This window comes from Gekko japonicus, unplaced genomic scaffold, assembly GCF_001447785.1.
Source record: "Gekko japonicus isolate JY-2015 unplaced genomic scaffold, Gekko_japonicus_V1.1 scaffold1284, whole genome shotgun sequence".
NCBI classification, from domain to species: domain Eukaryota; kingdom Metazoa; phylum Chordata; class Lepidosauria; order Squamata; family Gekkonidae; genus Gekko; species Gekko japonicus.
Genome location: NW_015169212.1, coordinates 207526 through 221979, shown reverse-complemented (window position 1 = coordinate 221979; position 14454 = coordinate 207526). Strand labels below are relative to the sequence as shown.

The window sequence follows — 14454 nt, the reverse complement described above, 5'->3', positions numbered from 1 at the left end:
CGCTCTTGATACTTAAATTAGTAAAACTGATAGCTTGTATTTATGTCTCAGTACTGCTGTTAGCTTGTAAGTTTTATGCATGACCTTGGTTGGATTCAGATTCAATTTTCTGTCAGCAGAATGGAACTTTGGAGTCCAGTCCCACTGCAACCCACTGATCTCCATGAAATTCTGCTCCTGGGAGATAGGGCACCCCAAGGGATAACATGGTGGAAGGAGGGGATTGTAGCAGGAAAGAGGACATAGGTGGAAATGGCCAGGTTAAATTGGAGCCCACTCCTTGTTATTATATTTACAAGTTAATCTTGGTGCAGTGAAATTGTTTGGGAGGTTAGTCATCTTGATATACTTTTGACTGTCTTTCTCGTCACCCTTTTTCTCTTTTACAGCTTACTACTGCTTTGCTCAACAAATCTGAAGAACAAAAGAATGAATCTCCCTCTTCCTGGAGGCTAAGTCTGCGGAAAACTAGCAGTCAGAACACACTCAGTGAAGGCACTGCTCCTCGTGATACACTGAAAGATAAGGGAGGCTCTATCTATCGCTCTTCTTCAACCCCTCGGATTTCTGCATTATTAGACAATAAAGAAAAGGTGCAGAGTAATACGGTTTTCCATTCTTTGAAACATGTTACTAGTGATCTTGGGCAGTACTGGCTATTTCAGGATATTCTAAGTGGACTTTTCCCATAGTGTTAAAGTCATATAGCCCAGAGGCTATGACAGAGTCCTGTATTCTGTCATCAACGGAAAACATGAGAATTGTTCTCAGTCAGGTAAAAAGTTCATCTAGACCTGTTTATAGCAGTGGCCTGCAAGATGCTTCTGGGAAGCCCACAAACATGGCATGAAGGTCATTCCTGGTTCCTTAAACAGCAGGATGAGCTCTGACAATGGAGACTCTGTTCAGCTTCTGTGGCTAGTAGATCTATTATCCTGACCTGGATGCCCAGGCTAGCCCAATCCTGTCAGATCTTGTAAGTTACCAAACCCAAATAACAATCTTCCCAGTATCAAGATACCAAAAACAACAAAACTGGGGCCAAAATCAGTCCAATAATACACTCTTAAACATTAAATATGTATGCTAATACAATCACTTTTATACTTGATAATAGTATCTAAGTATACAAATTATTAACAAGGTATACAACCTAACCATACAATATCCTAATGTTATACAATACTAATATACTAACATACAGTAATATCACAGAATACCGATTGTAGCTAACAGCCAAAAAGTACTAGTAGACTTTCAACATGTGCTGTTAACAGGCAAGGAATGTAAAGCTTGAAAAAGCAGCCGGCTTGTGCTTGGTTTCGTCTCTTAACTTCCTCAGAAGCAAGTTAGCTTATATTGTATAAGAGTTTTCCTTCTGGTGTAATGTTACTTCCTAGTTCCTAAAGACTTTTCTTCTCAAGAGTTGCTACATTTAATATAGGGACTAGCCCTTATTTCCTTAGAAGATTTCTCATACGGGACCTGTCTTTGACAGACTAAGCTTCGAAGCTGATAAGGTCTTGAGAAGAAAAGTCTTTACATTCCTTGCCTGTTAACAGCACATGTTGAAAGTCTACTAGTACTTTTTGGCTGTTAGCAGAGGTCATTTCGGGGGGGAACGTGGGGGATCGCAGTTTCCCCAGGTGAGGTATGGGGGTTCGCGGGGCTTCCTTGCACTCCCGCCGGCCTTGCAGGTCCACCGCCGGGCCCCTCATGGGGCTCGGCAGTGACGCTTCAAGGCCGCCAGCGGCGGCCGGGACCGTTGGGGGCGGGGTGTGTGGCCTTATGACACACTTCCGGTGATGTCAGGGGGTGTGGCCTTATGACACACTTCCGGTGATGTCAGGGGGTGTGGCATATGCCAATGAGTTATGCTAATGAGTTCCCCTAGCTCTTTTTCTACGAAACGACCCCTGGCTGTTAGCTACAATCGGTATTCTGTGATATTACTGTATGTTAGTATATTAGTATTGTATAACATTAGGATATTGTATGGTTAGGTTGTATACCTTGTTAATAATTTGTATACTTAGATACTATTATCAAGTATAAAAGTGATTGTATTAGCATACATATTTAATGTTTAAGAGTGTATTATTGGACTGATTTTGGCCCCAGTTTTGTTGTTTGAGATCTTGGAAGTTAAACAGGATCGGCTCTTTCACATTTAGTAAGGCGAGGTGAAATGTTCATTATTTTCTGATGGAATGCACAAAAAGTTTTACTGTACTGGGCAATTGTGGGCGTGCAGTACATTAATTTTCTTGGCACGTTACTGACAGATACTGATATTGGGCCCTCACCTGGATAGCTGAGGCAAGCCTGATCTCGCATCAGATCTTGGAAGCCAAGCAGGGTTGGCCCTGGTCAGTATTTGGATGGAAGACCACCAAGCAATATCAGGGTTGCTACGTAGAGGCAGGAAAAGATGAAACATGTCTGTTCATCTCTTGCATTGAAAACTTAGGGGGGCACTTTCCACCGCCACATCTCCCAGAGGCTTTCCTTCATGAATTTAGCACCTTCCAGTAATTTGCTCTTATGTATTTGGGTGGGATGGTAACTCTGCTGCAAAGGCTTCTGTGATCCCATTTAAAAGGGGGGGGGACAGGGGGATGTGTGCTTTAGTATTACAGAGGAAGCATGAAAAAGCAAGAGTATCATGAAACAAAGCATTGAATTTTCCTGTATTTCTTTTTCCAAAACAGAAAAGTGTAATTCTGACCATCTTGTTGCATTGGTGTGATGGGGAAATGCTCAGCCTTTAAGCCACTTTTTTAAAAGAAAAGAAAAATCCTTGAAAGTACTTCTTATTTCATGATAGTGTTGCCAGCAATGTTACAGGCACTATCCAGTCAGGACTTGTGACACCAGTGCATCCACATTCTGCACTACTGTCATGGCCATAATATTTATGCTAGATTGGAGGGGGGGGGGTTATATGTAATATAGCATCACAATACTGGGAATATAAATTCAGAGAGACTGAGATTCAAACTGTAGTATTACTGTCATGAAAGAGTTTTGAATGCCTTGTAACAGTGAGTAACAACCATACAGTTTTGTGGTGTGCTTAAAAAAATATGGAAAGGCCCTAACTAGGCTGCAGTGTGTAGGTTTTTTACTTAAGCACTATTTAGACACATTCTACTTATACCTTGTAATGGCATAATTATATGTGCAAATTAATACTCAGGAATAGGATACATAATTGTATGTGTGTATGTGTATGTGTGTGTGTATATATACTGATACAGTGCTGTATGTCAGACAGCACTGTATTAAACAATCTGTTGTGTTTTCCCAAGCTCTTCAAACTTTTTCTTTGAGTAATTGCATTCAACAAATGGATTTATTTTACTGAGAACTTTTTTTTGTTTGAAATTCTGCTTAGAACTAAAAATTAAATTACTTGCTTCTAGAATTAAAAATACTTCCAATTCATGGCATTTGTAGGTAACAGGCAAACTACTATACTAAGTGGTTTTGCTTGTGAGAGAGAATAGCAAAAAATTGACTTACTGTATTGGAGAGACTAGGGGTTATTTAGACAGGAACTCTTTTTGTATATATTTGTATATTGGTTGAAACTTTTATAGATTTAGTTTTTAAAAATTATTATTTCCTTATTGTTTGAATATGATCTGTTTGAGTATGATCTGTCTTGAGTTTTGAATTTTTTTAAAACAATTTAAAGGAAAAAATAACCATAGATGAAGAAGTTGTGTCTGGAAACTGCTGAGCAGTTTAAATGTTTTGTAAGTTTGGGATTGGATCCAACAGCGTGTTTCCACAGGCAGGATTTCTGCCCCCAAACTGTACTTCTCTCATCTGCTTCCTCCTGTTGCAGACTCAAATGTCCCCTAAAATACAGAAAAAGGCTCTGTTGGATCCAAGCCTTTGCTCCAGAATGCCAGCCTAAAGAAGCTTGAAAAAGCATAACCACCTTCAGAAAGTGGGGACTGTTAGAAGAAAGCCAAGCCTTTAAAATGGAACAGTCAAACCTAACTTAGACTCTTCTGTTCTGAAAAAATATTGCTGCTGATCATGCGTGCTTGCTTCTTCACTGTTCTGAGTCACCAAGGCAGGGGTTCTCATCTCCATGTGTAGATCGTAGATGTAATACTTCTGGTCTGTAACCATAGGTTATTTCTGTCCAGCAATGAAAGTTTAGAGACAGAGTTTGAAAGTTATGCTTTATACCCCTTAAGGCTGGCCACACTGTAGTGAAGGGTTACATTGGCACTGACCTTAGCCTTATTAATGTTAACCAGGGCTTTCTGTTATCCATGGATTTGAAACCAGCTTCAAACCCTGACAGGTGTAGAGAGAAACTAAAAGAAATCCAGCAGAAGTAGTTTGGGAGAGCTCTTGAGGAAGAAAGTGTTTAGTGGTCCAGCAGGAACTGCCAGAGGCCACTAGATTTTTTTTTTAATTTAAAATACATTGTCTTAAAGGAATTATTTTGTTCCAGCAGGACAAGGACAACAAAATTTATTTTGCTTCAGTAGCCCCTCGAAGGTTGAATAGTACAGGTGACATGGAAGAAAAAGAAAACCGGTAAGACCTGGCAATTACAGAAATGAACTTCTATGAATTGAATTTTTGGAATAGTCTCTCCCTGTATCTACACATACATTAATTTTCACTTTACCAGTTTAAGTTACAGGTGTTCGGAACAAAGAAAAGCACTTGCTAAATATCGTGCATCCTCAAAATGCACTTATGGCAGAAGTTTAACTAAGGATGTAACAAATTATTAAGCAGTAAAGCTGCGGTGGCTCAAGTGGTTAAGATGCTGAACTGCAGGCTGTGGAAGGTCAGTAGTTCAGCAGTTTAAGACCCGGTGCCGCAAAACGGCTCCTGTCTCTAGTTCCAGCTCCTGCCAACCTAGCAGTTCGAAAGCAAGAAATTGCAAGTAGATAAATAGGTACCACTTCGGTGGTAAGGTAACAGCGTTCCGTGCGCCTTGGTGTTTAGTCATGCCGACCACATGACCACGGAAACATCTTCGGACAGTGCTGGCTCTTCTGCTTTGAAACGGAGATGAGCACCGCAACCCTAGAGTCGGAGTCGACTGGCTTTCGAGCAAGGGAACCTTTACCTTTAAAACAGCCTATTGCATTGTCCTCCAAAACGTTTTATTGGGTGAAATGTAGCTACCTTCTTTGTCCTGTTTCTGTATGTACAACTTAGCTGGGTACAACTTAGATTATTAAATAATAGAGGAGGCCTCTTAGCATATCCTAGTTTCATTATAAATGTAATGAAAGGTTTTGTATGGTAGAAGAAGATGACTACAAGTGAACTTTAAACATTATATAAACCAATTTTTGTTTTCAGACATCTTTTAATGTAATGTGCTTTTTGTGTTCATTCTTCGTTCATTATTGCACAAAATAATCTCGGTGGAATCCCTTCCTCCCGCATAATACAAATATAATATTAAAAAGAAAGATCTGTTCTTCACATTTGATTTGACTGCCTATTCATTCAATCTTTTTTTGTATTACGTGCAGTTAGGCATATTATAATCTGAATGGTAACACGTAAAATGGTAGCACAATTCCTGAGTCTGATGATACAAGCTACAGGGTAGTAAGAAACCATGAGGGAGGAGGGGATAATACAGAGATTACCTCCTGTGCCTGGATCTCACCTTCCGGGATTCTGTATGCTCTCAGGAGTTTGAGCAGGCCATTTTGCTCTCTTGTTTGTCCTCCACCCCACATTCCATACCTCCTGGAATATGTTCAGTTTTTATTTCACAAGGTTGGGGGGAGGGGCTGGTCTTCCCTTCTGGTTCATTTACAGACCCATGGGTTTTCTGCATACCTGGGGAGACCTCTGGTTATGTAATAAATCACACCTTGCCTGTGGGTGGTCCAGCTTTGTTACCTTTGTGATAGGTACAAACCACCCACTTTTATTATTAATATGGTAATTTGTTGCGTATCGTTCTGAGATTAACAGGAGTGTATTCTGCACCATGGGAAGGCTGTAGTGCTTTAAATATTATAGCATGGTGACTGCCAGTGTTAGATTGTTCTTAATCTTGGGTGTTTTGCATGCATATGGCTACAAAAACAGTGTGAATTGTCTAAGTGTTGAACTGTATTTTGAAGGTTTATTTATTAAAACTTTTATATCCTGCCTTTCCTCATAGTTCAAGGCAGCTTAAAATAATAGTTAAAACATTTCCAGTTTATTGGCATGCAGCAAACATATGTTGAATTAAAGATCCCCCCCCCCAATGCCTTTGCAGAGAATCTGCTGTTACCTTGGTACGAAGTGGTTCTTATACGCGGCCATTATGGAGGGATGATCCAAAGGGAAATGAAGCCCCTGCAACTGGTGCACCTTCCACCTATGTATCTACCTACATGAAAAGGTTAGGCATGTTGAAGAAGAAATTAGAAATTTTGCTCTTGGTGGACAAACTTAAAAGGCACTAAGTGCCTTCATGAGCTTTGACTCATGAAAGCTTATACCCTGGAGAATTTTGTTGGTGTTGAAGGTGCTACTGGACTCGAATTTTGTTCTGCTTTAAACAGTGAGCTTCCGATGTCTCAAAGCTGGTTTGAACATAATGAAAACAAGCAAGGCCTGCAGATTGTGAAGTCTGGCACACCTGTCTGTCTTGCTTCTGCTTCATGTGAGGTAAAAGTGATGCAGCTTTCACATATTGCTTTTGCTAATGCCTTTCATAAGAAAAATATATGCTTGACACATCTGCACACTGTGTGAAGTAGCCTAGAGGCATAATCTAAAAACTGGATATATGGATGTAGAAAGGTCAATATATTTGGATCGTCAAGACAATGCAGTCCTGTTCCTTGGTGAAAACCTTGGTTGTCTCCATGTGTCATTCCTGATCTTGATATTGCCTTGCTGCAGTAATGAATGGCTCATTCATGAAGTCTTGTGACTTGGGAGCATGTGCTGCATGTTAATAATCTGTAACTGTGATTTTCTACGGCTGTTGTGCAATTAGAGTTTGATTAGAGCAACCAATGTGCCCTTATTATGGGCTGTGGATTTTGGTACTGAGCCTATGGCAGGAATTGAAACGCACACATACACATCTGTTCTGCACCCCCTAAGGGCGCTAGGGCTTGAAGAGTTTTTTTGCAGTTTCATTTTTGTTGTGCTAAATTATATGCCTCAATCTTGAATAGTTCTTTGGTAAAAATCTTTGAAGGATTGTCTGATATATAGGGATACTATGTATTTTGTGGTGAGTTTGTTTGACTGTTGAACAAACTGTGTTCAGCTGTCCTGAACACAGCTAAGCCAGACACCAAATCTGTTCAGTTCTCAATGAACCACTCAAACAACTGCCAAACAGAAACCGCCTCTCAAACGTCTTGAGGACCTAATGCGAACTCTGAGGTGGAAGTCAAAAGCTGACTACCAGCTGATATCAACTGAGCTTCTGTGTCTGTTCCCCACTCCACAACCCAAACTTCTTTGTGTATTCCAGCAAGGCTGAAGCACAGGAGGAAGCTTGGGGAACGGGGGAGAACAGGAGCGATTGGCTTCTTTTCCCTCTTGCCCCACATGGGTTACAGAGAAGAAGAGCAGAGCACTCTTGTTCTCTGCAGCCCAAGTTGCAGGTGGTGTGTCAGTTTGGGGTGTAGGTGAAATAAACCATTTTTTCCTCTTCATATGAAACTGAGGAAATGGGCTGACGGCTTGCGCCGCAGAAGAACAGGCACAATCTACATCAGCTCTCTGTGGCACAAGCTGACAGCTGGGGGATGGAGAAGAAATTTGTCCCCCACTCCCCAACTGAGAGGCTGGGCTGTGGAGAATAGAAACAGATCCCTTCTATTCCCCTGCAACCCCAAGAGGTCAGTTTGGGGGAAGGGATACGTGGTCCTGTTATCAGCCCAAACTCTCAGTTGGGTGTGGGAGTGCATTGCTTCTGTCCCTGCTGCTTCTGTCCCTTGGTCTGCAGAAGATGGAAGCAGATCACTCCTATTTTCCACAGCCCATGCTGCCAGATTCAGGTGGAGGGAAATGAACAACGCTTTTGTTCTTCCACCGAAATTATACAGCTTTAGCTGCAGCCCAAAGTACCAATTTCAGTAGGGGAGAAGAGAAGGAGAATCATCTGGGTTTATGATCAACCCCCCCCCCTCATTTTGGTGTATTTCTTCAAGGCTAGAATGCAGCACACTTTCCTGGCTGGGAGATCAGGAAAACATGAACCAAACTAGCAGGTGTTCATGCATCTCTACTGAAAAATCATAAATAGACATGTTTGATGTATCAGCAAAAAGAGAAAAATTTTGAAACCAGAAATGGTCTGCCCTCTTCTAGCGAGGAGGGTATTTCTTGACACCACACAAAATTGTGTTTATTAAGGGGAAAAACAGGTTCTGTTCTTAGAGTCTCCAAGGCAGCCCGCAAACCTGTTTAAACAAAGTCATTTTCAGCTCTTTCACTGTATGCCCGATTTCTATATTAAAGGGTCACTACCCTGTGGTAATGCTTACCAGCCACAATTTAGCAATGGTGGCAGGGCAATGAGCCAGCTGTCCCTGGAAATACATACCCAAGTACCAGGGCTTTTCTGCATGCTTGACTTACTCCTGATTTTTTTGGCAATCAATCCATAAGCACTGGAATTGGTTTGGGCATGGTGTTTCCACATGTTTGCTCTCCCTATGCATTTTCACAGTTGTGCCTTAAATAATCAGTTGCCCCCGCATGTGCCTTAAATAATCAGGATTTTCAAGAGAGGGTGCTGTCGTCCTGGCATCATCAGTGCCGTCAAATTACCCTCCCCTTTTAATTTTTTGCACATACTTACATTGATACATCTATATCATGGCTGCATTTTATTTAAAAACAGTACTAAATATCAATATCTCAGTATACCATTGTAATGATAGTTTCAGCAGGTTCTCTGAATTCTCAGCTTTCTTTCTTTGGCTGCGTTCACACACACTAAATAATCCACTTTCAATCCACTTTTAAACTGGATTTTTACTGTGTGAACTGGCAAAATCCAGTTGGAAAGTGCATGGAAAGTGCATTGAAAGTGGATTATTTAGTGTGTATGACTGCAGCCATTCTTTCTTTTTTTAAGTATCTATCTTCTTCCCTTGTGGAGATATAAGGAAAAGGACATATCTCCGCAAGGAGAGGGACTAGAGACTCACCTTTTTAAAAAAGAGATCTGTGAATTCAGAGAACTTGATGAACCTATCATTACAATGATATATCAATATATTGATACTTTTTAGTGCTGTTTTTATTTTAAAAAGTAAACAAAATCACTCATCTTCAGGGTGGGGAGGGGGAGGAGAGGGAGTGGTTTGACAATGATGACAGTTCAATCATTGAAAAGTAGGTTAGAGGTGGGTGGAACTGGACGTGACAAAACAAGTGCATGGAAAGTGCATTGAAAGTAAGGGGGGAGGAGAGGAAATCGGCTTCCAGAAAAAGTTTGGGGTAAAAGTGGTCCCAAAAGAACTGGGAAAAAATGGCAAGGGGGGAGGAAAAAGCAAAAACTGAAGGCAGAAAAATGCATGCAGAAATCAGGGGATAAACTGAAGTAGAACGAGGTCAGAACAACAGCAACAACAACAGAAGATATAAAAGCTCCCAGTCTAATGCTGGAGCAGATACTGTCGAGAGTTGGTGGAGGGAATTAACAGAACTGTTCCTATCACACAGTTCTTCCTTCAGTCAGCCGACTTGACAGCAGGTATAAGAGGGGACTTGATAGACTTGCTATCTCTTGATGGTGTTGATGGTTGTTCTAGCTGCTTCAGCATCAGTAGTAGTGCCAGGGCAGGGACCTCCCAAGAAGCATTTGGGCCTCCCTTCCTTTCCAGAGTTTCCAAGGGTAGAGGAGAGAACAAAGTCTGAATTTAGAGAGCTGGGGCTGCTCCTGTCGTACAGGTCTCTGCAGAGGCAGCTGTTAGCCTGTTCATTGTTCTCTTCTGACTAAATTATAATTTTTAAATTATTATTGGCAATTTATGCTGGTTGGGTGCTGAGACTGGCTTAATGAAGGTTATGTTTGCTGTTCATAAGGTGAAATCACACCCAGTCAATTAAATCTCCTAAACAGCTTGAGCCCATCATATTGCAGAGATAATCACATCCAATGCTCCCTCTAAGCTGTGGAATCTTGTGAGCAAAAAGTCAACTTTGTGAGCTACTGGCATTAAAATTGTGAGCAAATGATTTGGCTACTACATAAATAAGTTGTTCTGGAGCCATTCCTCCTGAGCTATGACAAAAATGTGCGAGCTGAAGGCTAAAAAACTGTGAGCTAGCTCACACGAACTCAGCTTAGAGGGAACACTGATCACATCCTATATGTAATATTACCAAGTATGCAAAGACCTGACCTCTGTTTCTCTACCCTCTCCCCAAAGAAGATCTGTAAAGGGCTGTGTTATTTCTGTTGTCTTATTCCTGTTCATTATTCCTTAATTTATGGAGGTTTACTGGTCTGTTCTCGGTTCTCTAGGCACTTACATTATCCTTTCAGTGTTAACAAGTAAACCCTCCCATCTCTACATAGCCTATGCTTACACTATAGAACTTATTCATCAGTTTAAAGAAATTCTTCAGATCTGTTCCTTGACCATTTACTGAGGTCAAGTCATAGCAAGTTGATTTTGTCTGGAGCTTTTGGTGAAAGGTGTTCATACCTTACTAACCTTCTAGGAAGTAATAGGTACTTTGCTTCCAAGTTCTTGGCTTATTATAGGCTTAGTCTACTGTTGACCAAGATAATATTACCCTAAAATAAAGGACGTCTATGAGGAAACATTCAGTCTGTCATTCAGCTGTTTTTGGAGGATTCGCAACCTTGTTATTTATTATTCTTCATTCAAATCTTTATATCTTATTTTCCTTGTCATTCAGTATGGCTTACAAATCAGAATTCAAGACAGGATAAAGTGGTCCCCAAATAACCTCTCCCCCTTTCAAAAATGACCACAGTCTGCACCCTATTAAAAGTCCCAGCAAACAAAATGGCCTGCAGTGCATCCATCTTTTAAAGACAGCGCCCTCTGCTCACCAGGGCCAATTCCTAAAGGTATGGGCTTTGGCTGGTGCCAGACTGTCTTAAATGTGGAAGCAGCCAATAAGTGGCAGCTTGAGGATCCTCGGGGAAAATTATACACATTTGTGTTTAGACTTTTTTCTTTTAAAATCAGTTGCATTTTGTTTGAACTGCACTCAGTAATATATTCTTTTCCCTGTACATCGTTATTTGAGCTTTTTCCTTCTTCATCAAGTTCTTCTTCACCCAGTTTTCCTTGGGTATTTCTGATCCTTCTTCTCACTCTCTTGTTGTTATTCTGCTCTTTACCAGACAGAATAGCTGTGAATGCAGAATGTACAACTGAACTAATACTGTCCATGTTACTGTTTATTCTCTTGTTCGGTTTCTTTTCCGCCTCTAGTGATTTCATCCTGGATTGGTTCCTTTTACTCAGTCGAGGGAATTATGTCTGTAGGCTTGGGTTTAGAGTACATTTCTTGATAAAGCTGATTTCTAATCTCACTTGTCGTCATTTTGCTGATGGATTAAATATACTCTCAGCAATCTGTGTTGGTATGCAACGGTGTATTAGTCCTTGTCTGAAGGAAGTGATTTTCTGCTATCTTACAGTGCTTCATTTGGTAGAAGTAGTGACCTCTGCAGTCCCTACATTTCAGCCAATCGCAATGCATCTCCTGCTACCTCACCCACTGTCCTTGGTTCACCTACCTCATTGGGCACAGAGGGTCAGCTTGCCTCTTGCCCTGCATCTGTCAGTTCAAATACTACAGCATCAGGCCGACAGTATATGAGGTAAGGGGGTCATCGTGTGTTCATACAAATTGCGAAGTTTGGCATCAAAGGAGCAGTTCTTAGTTGTATTTCTGTCTGACAATCTCCTGATCGTTGTTGCTGCTAACTAGAGTGCTTTTTGGGCTGAAAAAACAGGCTATGTAATGATTATAAATTTATACAATGCTGGCTTCTCTGACCTGAGTTCTGAGCCATATATCTTCTTTAGGAGATTTCTTGGGCACAACGAAGAAAAATTCAAAATGCGCCCAGACCTACTAGGTGTTTAAATTGATTCACTGTTGCATCTGCTTTCTCAGCCTGTTAATTTGGGTATGGCAGAATGATTTTACTCCTTTGCTCATACTCATTATTTGGTTAAACTCCTTTACACATGCCAGTAACTTTCAAAACAGCAGCCTTTTTCATAGATGCTGCATTTTATTGTTCTGGTTGATTCCTCTGAGATTCTTATCTATCACATAAATTGCCAATCTAAGTATTGCACTGAGAATGAATTAAACGCAATTTTGGTATTTTAAGCTGAAAACTCCTTTGTTGTGTCCTATTAATTTTGATTGAAGGTGCCTTACAATGGTGCATGAACCCTGAACTCTCTCTTTCAGAGTCCCATACGGGCAACAAACGGAGCCTGCTGCAGAGAAGAGCACAGAAGGCATCTCTTCTAGTATTCCATTAAGTGTCATAACAAATCTCTCTGTATCCAGTACTGCCAATGGTGTTGCAACTGCCAACTCTAACTCAACAGCCGGAACAGAGTCCTCTACTGGAGATGCCAGGGATCGCAGAAGGTTGGTGAGCCTTCTAATGGTGATCTTAAGAAGCTGCTTGAAGCTCTTGACATTCTTTCAGTTTGCCTTCACTGGGCATGATTAACAATAAACCATTCATATACCTTGTTTTAGAAATGGATAAAAAAGTTTTGTTAGATTATTTTCCCCAGCAACTTTATCAGATAGCATTCTGGCTGTACTGAAAATAATCTGTGGCATGTAAAAAATAAACATTGCTACACTGCATATTACTCATACCTTATTTCTTGAGAAGAAGGGTGCCTTTTTCGATTACTCTTTGGAAGATCTCCTTGCTATGGTATTTCCAATCAAAGCAGGCTGCTGTTAATAGGAGAGGGACCCAATCTCTCACTTGTGCTTGTGTAAGTGTTCCTCAATCCCCCCCCCCACAAAGTGTACCACTCCCTAAAAACCTGAAAATACGAAGAAGAGTAAGAGTGCCTCTGAGCTTCATGTCTCAGCTGGCTCTACTCAGCTCATGCCATCTTAAATACTAGCTGTCATTAAATGTACAGCAAAGCTTCCAATTTGTACTCAATCTGTTTTGCATAGCAAGTTCTATAATGCTAGGATTCCATTAATATTTCTTTGCAAGCAATTGCTGAAATTTGTACATTGTTAACAGTGATCTGGCAGTACCAAAGTGCATGTCAATATGCTATGTGTTAAATGCCTGGAGTACTATTTTCCAGGCAGGGGAGTGCATGGAAGCTACCAGTTGCAGCCTATTTTGGAATTTCAAGTTGATGTTCTGTGTTTCATTTGCTAGTGGTTAAATTATTGTGACTACCTCCATTTGGAGTGAGAGTATAGCAGGTTATATCTACACAATGACCAGTTGTGGGATTTAAACTGGAAATTGAGAAGTGTAAATAGTCATAGGATTACTTAGTTGGAAGACGTACTGATTTTTGAGAAGAGGATGAATAGTTAGACATGGGAAATCATAGACAGTTACAAGATATCACTATATGGGTTTTCAGAGCTTAATGACAGCTGTCACAATAGCACATTCATGTATTCAGAGGTCTGCAAATTTGTCTTAGCAACAGTAACATAAACTGTCAGACTAATATTAGATCATTAAGATGCCTCCATAACAGGCAGCCTTAACTTGCCTATTTCAGTCCAAGGGATTAAAATTGAAACACAGTTCTAGGTTTAGTTCGGAGTAAGAGAGCCGTCTGGAATATCCTTCCATTCAAAAGGACCTATAATTGATCAATGTACTCTTAATGTTTTAGTTCCATTGAAAGCAATTCATGGTGATGAGACTCTTGAACCATTATCTTTCATGCTTTAAATTCAACAAAACCAGAGTCTTTTGTAGGGATGAAATTCCTATTCATATTAAGGCTTCCTTCATACTTTTCCATAATTGCATGGAAGCAGCTTCCCTCTGATTCAGTCTGATACCATACCATTAACATCTGGATGGAGATGTATTCCTTCATATTTAGCCTGCCTATAGAGAGTTCTTGCAGCAAATCTGAGATGCTAGTCATCTCCAAATCTAGGAACCAATTCACTTGGAAGGTGGGCAGCCATGAGCTCAAACAAGTAAAACACTTTAAATACTTAGGTTTGCATTTCCAAGCTACTACATCATGGACCCAACGTAGAGTAACAATAATGCTAAAGCAAATTTTAATGCACTTCTATGCTTTTATTTTTCTGAAAGAGGGTACCAATATGTTCCAGCCGCACTAAAAACCTTTAACCTGAAAATAGGCACTCAGTCTGCGGGGGGAGGGAAGAGCAGCGAGGCCCAAGCGGCCTCACTTTGGAGGCGGGGGGGCAGCGAGGCCTGAGCGGCAAGCCGCTTGG

General features: G+C 40.7%; 1 protein-coding gene across 1 annotated transcript in view; it reads left to right on the top strand.

The window, feature by feature from the left end:
* LOC107114776 (protein phosphatase 1 regulatory subunit 12B-like) overlaps positions 1 to 13896 on the top strand; it is a 64828-nt gene extending 50932 nt beyond the window's left edge. The window contains exons 10-15 of the mRNA XM_015416365.1: positions 390 to 593; positions 4478 to 4563; positions 6269 to 6394; positions 11651 to 11833; positions 12439 to 12624; positions 13872 to 13896. Coding sequence (XP_015271851.1) covers positions 390 to 593; positions 4478 to 4563; positions 6269 to 6394; positions 11651 to 11833; positions 12439 to 12624; positions 13872 to 13896 — 810 coding nt within the window. The remainder of the gene's footprint in view (positions 1 to 389; positions 594 to 4477; positions 4564 to 6268; positions 6395 to 11650; positions 11834 to 12438; positions 12625 to 13871) is intronic.
* The last annotated feature ends 558 nt before the right edge of the window (positions 13897 to 14454 follow it).